Source organism: Capricornis sumatraensis, chromosome X, assembly GCF_032405125.1.
Source record: "Capricornis sumatraensis isolate serow.1 chromosome X, serow.2, whole genome shotgun sequence".
In the NCBI taxonomy this organism is placed as follows: Eukaryota; Metazoa; Chordata; class Mammalia; order Artiodactyla; family Bovidae; genus Capricornis; species Capricornis sumatraensis.
The window spans coordinates 63086548-63096813 of record NC_091092.1 but is presented as its reverse complement, the minus strand read 5'-3'; the positions used below and the strand labels follow the sequence as shown (position 1 = coordinate 63096813).

At 48.2% G+C, this 10266-nt stretch overlaps 1 protein-coding gene across 1 annotated transcript in view; it reads left to right on the top strand.

The window, feature by feature from the left end:
- The first annotated feature begins 1798 nt into the window (after positions 1–1798).
- Positions 1799–10266, top strand: part of MECP2 (methyl-CpG binding protein 2) — a 50586-nt gene continuing 42118 nt past the window's right edge. Inside the window, exon 1 of the mRNA XM_068962343.1 lies at positions 1799–1868. Within this exon, the coding sequence (XP_068818444.1) occupies positions 1807–1868 (62 nt within the window). The 5' untranslated portion in view covers positions 1799–1806. The remainder of the gene's footprint in view (positions 1869–10266) is intronic.

Genomic DNA, 10266 nt, shown 5'->3' with positions numbered 1-10266 from the left:
AAAGGAATGGAGCAGCCCTCACAGTCAACAAAAGAGTTAGAAATGCAATCTCAAAAACAACATAATGATCTCTGTTTGTTTCCAAGGCAAACCACTCAACATCACAGTAATCCAAGTCTGTTCCCCAACCACTAATGCTGAAGAAGCTGAAGTCAATTGGTTCTATGATCTACAAGACCTTCTAAAACTAATATCAGAGAAAGATGTCCTTTTCATCATAGGGGATTGGGATGCAAAAGTAGGTCAAGAGATACATGGAGTAACAGGCAATTTTCGCCTTGGAGTACAAAATGAAGCAGGGCAAAGGCTAACTGAGTTTTGCCAGGAGAAGACACTAGTCATAGATAACCCTATGGGGGAATAAAATGAGAGCAAAAGCCGGTGGACATCTAAATAGCACCCCTTTCACTGTTGCTTTATCTACCTCAAATTCTTATCACTATGTGACATTTTATTTTATACTTTTTGTATGTTCACTCTGAATCTTCCCCTACAAGAATGTTAATTTGGTGTCTTATTCAGTACTCTGCATCCAGAGCCTGGAACAGTGCCTGGTACATAACAGGGATTTAATAAATGAATGGAGGTGGGGTAGGGAATCACATCATAATCAGACGGTTCCTTCTTAACTGGAGAAGTAGCAAAAAGAGCATCGGATGGATTGGATGATAGCTGGAATCAGAGTAAAGTCGCCTTGACAGACAGTACTATCCTGAACACTCCATTAGCTAAAGTGAAGTGAAATGAAAGTCACTCAGTCGTGTCTGACTCTTTGAGACCCCATCCAGGCCAGAATACTTGGAGTAGGGTAGCCTTTCCCTTCTCCAGGGGATCTTTTCAACCCCAGGATGGAACCCAGGTCTCCCGCATTGCAGGTGGATATTAACCAGTTGAGCCACAAGGGAAGCCCTCACTAGCTAAAACTTTTTCCATACTCTTAAATATTTTTCTATACCAGCATTATTGGATCTTAAGTCCCAAATCACCTCTTCCGGGCCGAGCGGTTATTTCTTCGTGTTTCCACTACCCCCTCTTCCCACTCACCCCAAACCATCTCATCCAACCATGACAGGTTTCATGCAAGCCTTGGCATGCACCCTCTTGCCCCACCAGAGTTGCAAGAAGGTGAAGGCTACAATTCGTTGTTCAGTTATTTCCCTGCCCCTCTGAGAGTGTGGCATACGGTAGGCTCAAATGAAAGAATGCCTTCGGTAGGCCTCGTAAACCAAGGTCCCTTGTCTGGAACAATGTCAGGCAACTTTGCTGCTTCTACTGAATGTGGTGATACTGAGAAAATGCGGGTGTTGCGGGAGGCTTATAGCAATGTACTTTGTGTGTTTGCGGACAGCAGGTCAAGGGCCCGGGATGGTCGCGCAAACAGGCATCCGGAACCTAGGCCTTCCCTTGCCCCAGCATCCGCAAAGGCCTATTAATCCTTAATATTCAAATTCCGCCCACTAAACCATCCCCTCGGCGCCCAAGCCGCCTCTTTTCCCCAAATGACGGCCGTTGGCAGCCAATCGGCAGCTAGACGGGGCGTCCGCCCCCTTTTCCCTCGCCGGAACGGACACCGAGTCCCGCCAATTGGGGGCGTCGCCACCGAGGCCCCGCCCCACCCCGGCCACCACATCCAATGGCGCGCCAGCTCGCTCAAGCATCGGGGGCGGGGCGCAGGCGCGCAGGTGCAGCTGTGCGCAAGCCGGCCGGGAGGGCGGGGCGCGACGTCGGCCGTGCGGGGTCTCGGCGTCGGCGGCGCGCGCGCTCCCTCCTCTCAGAGAGAGGGCTGTGGTAAAAGCCGTCCGGAAAATGGCCGCCGCCGCCGCTGCCGCGCCGAGCGGAGGAGGAGGAGGAGGCGAGGAGGAGAGACTGTGAGTGGGACCGCCGCGGCCGCGGGCGGGGACCCTTGCTGGGGGGCGGGGGGTAGGGGCGGGACGTGGCGCGGGAGGGGCCCGCGGGGTCGGGCGACACGGCTGGCGGATGGCGTCCCTCCTCTCTACCCTCCCCCTCCCGCTGGTGACGGCACCCCCCCCCCCCCCCGCGGCGGCCCGTTACCCGCACTTGCGGGTGACCGTCTTCGGCGCGGCCTCCTCAGGCTGCCTTTGCCTGCTTCCCCCCACCCTCCCGCCTTCGGCGCGCATCCCGGCCCCCCGGCCCCGCGGGCGCCCCTGTCGCCGGGGCTTCGCCTGTCGGGGCTGCGCGCGCGTCGTGCCCTTCGCGGGGCTTCGGGCCCGCGGCGCCGTCGCGCGCCCGCGCCCCCGGCCTCTCCCTGGCTCGCGCTTTCCCGTCTCCCTCCCTCGCGCGCCCCTCTCCCGTTACTCGGCTCCCCCCACTGGCGCGCGTGCGCAGTTCTCCTCCCGTCGGGAGAGTGCGCCACAAGGGCTCCTGGGCAGTCGCCCCCATCTCCAGGCTTTGCCTCCCCCTCCTTCTCGCCCATTCCATGACTTTCTGCCCCCCCACCGTCCCCGCCGCGAGCGAGTTCCTTTCGCATCTAGCAAGAACAAGTAGGTGGGAATTATTGTCCACCCACAAAAGGCACTAGACATTGTGTTCTTGGCCTCAGAGCTCATCAGAAAGAGGCGGTGATAGTTGCCATCAGGAGCCGTGGGGAGAAGACGGGGTGTCCAGCAGCACCCGTAGCGCTTCGATGGGAGCGCGCTCCCAGGGCGTTTGCGGGTGGGGGGGGGGGGAAGCATGGCCTCAGAATACGAGCGCCCTCCCATCCTTCCCCCCCGCCCGCCCCGCTTCGCCGGCGATCTTCCAGTTACATAAGTGGAGTGGGACTCAGTCTGTGACGGGCTTCCATAGTCCCGGAGCGCGCCCGGCTCAAGATCACCAGTACCAGATGGGGCAAGTTCACCGCATCGCCGGGGTGCCCATCGCTTGGTCCCTGAAAGTTTATTTTCTTTCTAGTTTGCTTCTGAGTCACCCATACTGAAACTCAGGTGACTGATTAGTGGTGTGGCAATGTTTTTTGTGGTTTTGCACTGAAGACTTAAGGTCATGGGGAAGAGTTTAAAAGATTGCTTTCACAGAGGAGACCGTTCATGGCCTTGCTGAGTGTGGATTCCAAGGGCGGGGAAGGCTGGCTGTGGAATACACCTCTGTGGCCGTCGCTTCTACTGTGAGTGTGTTCGGTGTGGATTGGTCACAGCCGAAATGGGCTCCACCACAAAATTGATATTCCTGACTCATGGTCAGGCAGATGTGTGCTTCTTGTTTTTCAGGAACAGGAACGGGCTGCAAAGCCATTCAGAGTTGTGTCTCTGTTGTGCCGATCAGTGCCCCAAATTGTGAGATGGTAGCATAGAATTCTGTGGGTGGTTGGTGATCACAGAACCGAACCTACTGGCCTGTGAGGCTGAGTGGCTTAAGACTTGAGGACTCTGGCAAATTTTAGGCATTTTGTTACATTACAAAAATGAAGCATATTCGGGCCTTGGTAGCAAAAATCATTATTAACAGGCAGTTGCTATCCAGGAGAAATTTGGGTTCCACCGTCAGAATTTTCATCTGCATCTGAACAATTTCAACTAAGAATGCCATTAACCTCTTGGGTCCTTTGAAATATGCTGAATCTTTATGTTTTTTTTAAATCTGGTTTTTAGTTTTAGGTCTTTTGGGAATTTCCACTAGGGATTTAGGGAAATAGATTTATTTATGGGCTTTGAAGGACTTCTAAATCCTAGTCTTGGAACCTAGGGAAAAATTTGCTTTCATTTTTTACCCGGACGTATCAGAACCTTAAAGGGCACAATGAGTCTCAGAGGTGTAGAGTTGATTGAATAAGTTGCCACAGAACACCCATTCGTGGCATGTCTGCGAGGGGGCTGATCACTGAGGTGCATTCCTGTCTGCACACACAGATACACAAGCCTCACTTAACGAAGATACCAAGGTTTGTACATCTGAGCCTCAGATGTGACCGGCAAGGGCTCTATTTTGTTTCCCATCATTGGCAGTGCGTTAGCCGCCTCGGGTGCCCTTCCAGTGAGCTGTTCCATCATACCCCTTTCCCACAGCCTCCAGAATATAGTTTGTCTGCAAAGTACCTGGTGGCATCTGAAGTCATGGTGTCCTAACAGCTTGAGGAAACTCTCTATGGCTTTCTTGCCAGTACACACCATACTCATTTTTGTTGTTACAAATTTGCCTGGAATGCTTGCAACCTAGAATCCCAGGTCTTTGTTTCACCTGACAGAGCACGATGCAGTCCAACCATACTCCAACTTTTGCGCTGCTTATGTTGCAAGAGGGTTCGAGTACTGTTTTGCATTTTATTTGCGATTTCCAGCCACAGCCCTTGTTTCCCGGCTGGCCCTGCCTCTTTGTGGCTGAATCTAGTGGGATGGGGAGACACGCTGTGAAATTTGACAGAAGAATTGGCTAGAGGAGTCCAATATGATGATATCCTCCTCCTGAATACCCCTTCCCCCATGTGGAGACGGAATGAGAACCTTGCTTCTTGAACCTAGAATAAAGAAGAGCCGATGGAAAAGTGTTAGTTCCTTCCTGGAGGGCGGTTTCCACTGTTAATATACCTGCCCGGGATTATTTACATGATAAATGATGTCTCCTGGAACCCGTGATCTTTTGTAAAGGTGAATATCAGTGAAAATCTTTTAACTGGCTAAGAGCAGTTTGTGGCCAGCTTGTCCGAGTTATCTATGAGAAGAATATTATAGAAAGGGTTTGACTTTTGCTGTAACTAGTGTTTCAAGCACAGAGGGGGTAAAACATAGTCCTAGACTGGTGGTTCCAGGGAGCGTGGCAGACACCTGTTTGTTTTCCCCACCCTTTGTTGGTGATGCGCACGCAGACCAGCCTTGTGTGGCTGGCAGACAACCTTTTTTTCTTGGGTAGAGCATTATTACTGCTCCAGTTGGAGGACCTTGTTCTCAGTGCTTCTGTACCAGTGCCTTCCAGTCAAACTGTCATTGTCACCACTGTGCCTTTACCTCAGTTTGGGTAGGATGGATGTAAAGTCTCTTTTCCTTGGACTCACTGACACAAAAGTTGTGCTCTTCTGCATTTACCTGGTCTCTTCTGCCTTTCTTTGGCATGGAGCCCCTTCCTGTTGAAAGCTTGCTTTGTACGCCTTTGCTTAAAATATTTGGTTCTACCTCTTTGATGGTAGGTATGGTGGGGGGGGGAACAGAGTGAGAGCAGGGCATGGCCACTCCCATATTTAAGAGGCGTTGTGACCATTCTGTTAGAGTAAAGCCTTGGCCTTTTTCACTTCTTCAAGGCACAGTTAACGTTGGTTCTGCTGGTGTATGAATGTCTTGAGCATAGCTGTTTTGTTATACTGCAGAAGTCTGGACTCTTGGGATCAAGCCTTAGAAAGGCTTCGGTGCATAAGAGCTGGGGGCACTCTATATACATATATATAGACCTGCAATTCACTGCTTTATTGGGTCTTCACCTAAGTGCTCTCATTTGCTGGCTCTTTTTTTTTTTCTCCACGAAATCGTGAGTTATCAGAGATCTTAAATTCAGAGCTCGAAGGAACCTTAGTTTAGGTCCCTCAGTTTACAAATAAAAATGCAATTTACCAAGAAAAGAAAAAGGCAACTGTGAAAAGTTGTGGCTCTTCTAGGGCCTCCCAGCCAGGATGCTGGTTTGATTTTTATTATATAGCTAACTGAGTAATAGCTCAGCTGGTAAAGAATCCACCTGCAGTGCGGGAGACCCTGGTTCGATCCCTGGGTCAGGAAGATCCCCTGGAGGAGGGATAGGCTACCCACTCCAGTATTCACGGGCTTCCCTGGTGGCTCAGATGGTAAAGAATCAGCCTGCAATGTGGGACACCTGGGTTTGATCCCTGGGTTGGGAAGATCCCCTGAAGGAGGGCGTGGCGACCCACTCCAGTGTTCTTTACTGGAGAATCTCCATGGACAGAAGAGCCCAGGAGGCTACAGTCCATGGGGTTGCAAAGAGTCGGACACGACAGAGCAACTAAGCCCAGCAAACCTGAGTAATACTGTGACTTTGACTTCTGAGATTTTAGAGCGTTCTATGACTCTACTGTTTAAGGGAATTCTGAGGCCTCACTGCACCTCAATAGATAATTCCAGATACCATCCTGGTAGTTCCAGACCAGCAGTAAAAGACTTGGTTGGTGCTGCACTTCTGAGTTTGATTACATGAGTAATTGTGTGAATAGTCTCTTAAGTTGTACATGCTAGGCTTTTTTTAGTCTAAAGATAAAAGTGCAACTCTTGGGCCGGCAAGATATCAGCAATTAGCTAATATGAGGTGGTTGAGGTTTTAACAGGGAAGTGATGGTTGTCTTGATGAAAAGTATAGTGGCAGAAGACCTTCTTTGAACATGTGTTCAAAGGCAAAAGAGAAAGTATCACACTGTTAACTCAGTTTATTGAACATTTTACTGATCAGAGGCCTAAAAGTGAGTGCTCAAAAACAGTCTTGTGTATGTCTGAGGATGGCTTAGGATCTCCCAGGGTACTTGGTTTCTGTTGGTTCTGCCTGTTTTTTTTCCTCTCCTGGCTAAAGCCTTTTTACATGATGTCACAGCAGCTTGTTGCAACTTCAGCTGCTTGCAAATGACAGGATACTTTGCCTCTGCATTTCATGTGTTCTTGGGATGACATTTTGATGTTGCGTGTTCTCTGGAATATATCTTCTGTCTCTGGATATTTCTGTATGAGATGTTGCCTGAAATACTTACTGGAGATCGCTTCCTAACTGTACGTTTTAGTGACAAAATGTCCCTCAGAGGTGACAAGACCTGTGATAGTGTCAGTTCTAACACTCATGAATCTTTCCTTTAGCACTGTGTGTTATCTGGCAGTAAATTTCAGTGTATCCTTTGTTTCTAGCTAGGTAAGCTGGGAAATAGCATGGTACTTTGTCTGTATCTTCAAAATGTCCCAAATAGCCCTGGGAAAAAGGTCGTGCAGCACAATGGGGGCTTTCAACTTACGATTTTCTTTGTTTTAGGCTCCATAAAAATACAGACTCACCAGTTCCTGCTTTGATGTGACATGTGACTCCCCAGAATACATCTTGCTTCTGTAGACCAGCTCCAACAAGATTCCATGGTAGCTGGAATGTTAGGGCTCAGGTAAGTAACCTTCCTTTTTTTTTTTTTAGTATATGTCCTGGTTTGGCCATCTGTTTTTAAAAAAAAAAAAAAAAGGAATCAAACAAGATCTACTACTCTTGAACCATTATCAAAGTACCCCAAAGACTAAAGACATACGGTGCCAAACTGTGCCATATAATAAAAAAAAGTCACTTCCCTGAGCCCTGAAAGGTCAGTTGGGTTAAGGCTCCTTGGTAGCCACGGTATGATCCGGGGGCGGGTGTCAGATTAGAGCTGGAACTGGTGACCTGCCCCTTCAGTTCACCTTCAAGCAGGTCAGCTAAGTGGAGCTCTTCACCGGCTGCTCTGGCTCTTACCTAGCAGCCTTCAGCGTAGTGCTCTGTTTGTTCTGGTCTTGGGTAAATGACTTCCTGGTCAACATTAGCGAGTGGTGGTGGTGCATTTGCAGATACGGGAACCCACGTGTGGTCCCCTAGAAGGACGACCTTCTGCAAGCTGTGGCCAGATAGCAGAAAGAAAGAAAAGAAAGTGAAGTCAATCAGTTGTGTCCGACTCTTTGTGACCCCATGGACTGTAGCCCACCAGGCTCCTCCATCCATGGAATTTTCTAGGCAAGAGGACTGGAGTAGGTGGCCATTGCCTTCTCCAGGGGATCTTCCCGGCCCAGGGATCGAACCCAGGTCTCCTGCATTGCAGGCAGACACTTTACTGTCTGAGCCACCAGGGAATCGAGTGTGTGCATGCCACACACCTCCCACAGGGGCAGCAGAGAGCACCCTGAGGCCCTTTGGGCTCTTGAGACTCTAGAGCAGGAGAAGGCCTTTTGAGAAGCTGGGGAGCTAGGCCCTCTGAGTCTGCCGTGCAGGGGTCCTGTCACCCACACATCGGGTGCTTGGGCACCACCACCTGGCCTTTGAATTTGGTCAGATCAAACGGTTCCTTCATTTCTAAACTGGCAGGCTCAATATCTTAAGCTTTTTTGGAGGCCACATCCACATTTGATGTTTTGACATCCGGATTGCAAACATCCCGTGTGGTAAGACTGAACACTCTAATTTGATTTCTCCATTTCTTTTCCAAAGAAAAACACGTGACTTTACACATATGCGGTCCTCAGGATTCCAGCTGACCCCCTCAAATTGTGCACTTAGTTGTATCTCTCTAGCGGCTTCTGATGCTTCAGTTTGAAGCTGTGTGGACATCCATCTTGGCCCATTTCGGGGCTGAGTGAGGGGCAGAGAGTTTGGGTGGAGGAGCAGAAAAGGTGTAGACGGAAGTGAAGAGCATCATGCTGCCTCCAAGTCACAAATTTGGTTCCGCTTCTGATCCTATGACTTAAATTGTCATTCCCATTTACCACTGCGGGGTGTGCTCTGGGCCCTGCTGACAGGACGTTCTTTGTACGCCACGTATTTATGCTGGTGGGAGTCGTGTGGCTGCTGCTTTGTGCATTGTCTCAGAAACTGTGTGGATGAAATGTAATATAGGCAGTGAATGGGTTTCTTCTGATAGATATTAGGCCTGAAGGGGTGATTGATGTTTTTAATAGTCTTATTCTCTGATTGCACATGGATTTCATAAAACAGACGGTGGTAACTCTGTACAGTTTCTTCTAAACAGTGTAGAAAGGAAGAGATGTTTTTAAAAATATCTCTTATTACTTGTGAATTGGAGAGACACAGCCGTTTGAGCTTCAGGGGACTTTGAAGTGAGTGTGAGTGTGAAAGGCGCTCAGTTGTGTCTGACTCTTTGTGACCCCATGGAGCATACAGTCCATGGAAGGAATTCTCCAGGCCAGAATACTGGAGTGGGTAGCCTATCCCTTCTGCAGATCTTCCCAACCCAGGAATCGAACCAGGTCTTCTGCATTGCAGGGAGATTCTTTACCAACTGAGCTATCAGGGAGCTTTGAAGGGAATTCTCAAAGGACAGAATCTGTCTTTAATAGATAAGTACTTGATCTCTTACTACTTTTCTTTTCCTTTTTAATAAATTATAAAAAATAATACATGCTTTTTTTTTTTTAAAGAAAAGTCAAACTATTTTAAAGTATATCTGTAAAAAAGCAAATACTCCCAGTACTCTCCACACCCATTACCCAAAGTAACTGCCGTTAATAGCGTACTGTAGATCCTTCTGATTCTTCTTCTCAGGCTCTGCAAATATGTTCCATTTGTGTTTTTGACAAAATAAGGATTGCATGGTACGTATTCGACATCTACCCATGTGATACGTTTCTCTGCCTCGTTTCTGTTAAATAGAAGAGTGGTTTGGTGCTAATCTACTGTCATGCAGTGTTCCCCTTTTGATTTTCTTGATGGTTCACTATTAAAGATGCTGTTGAATTGAATGTCCTCAGGTGCCAGTCCTTTTGAAGAATGGCTGCCTAGACTTGAAGTTGCCGGTGGGTACTTACCACGTCGCCTTCCAAAATGTCTATCCCATTTCCCATGACAATCTTAGCAAGTGCTACTTCCCATATTTCCCATGTCTTCCCAGAATTGGATGTCCTTTTTAAATGTGTGTTTCTTGGGTTATTACTAGGGCTGAACATCGGTGGTCACTGGCCATTTGTATTTGGTTTTTGTGAATTGCCTGTTGGTGTCTTGCGTTTATTCTTCCATCAGGGTATTTCAAATCAGTTTATAAGAACTCTTAATATATTAAGGATATTAATTCTCTGTCATCATGCAGAGATTTTTCTTTATTACGTGATATGACGATACTCATCTAGATTTTCTTTCTTCCTAAAAAACTTGATGATGTGCTATATTCATACATACATATTTGATACACGCAAAAGATTCATATAGTTTCATCGTCTTATGTTTTTTGTACGGTATTTGGAATACTTGTTTATGTATTTAACTTTGGGATGGGATAAGGTCTCGAGTCCAGCTAGCCAGTATGTCATAGCTATCTGGTCTTCACCTTTATCTTATGCCGACTTCAAGTGAACAGAGCATCTTTTACTTCTTTCTTTCTGAAGTTTTGTCTTTGTGAGGCTCTTGAGGGCAAGCCCATTAGCAGATAATGGTTTATGCATTCATCCAACAAATATTTTTGCTCCTGCTTTGAGCCAGGGGTGGTGCTGGGCCCTGCACGTGCTGCCTTCTTCACTGGCCATGGGGTACTGGGGAAGGCAACAGAGGTCATGATACCAGCTGCATGACTCCAGTGCCCATTCCAGAAGACTCGAG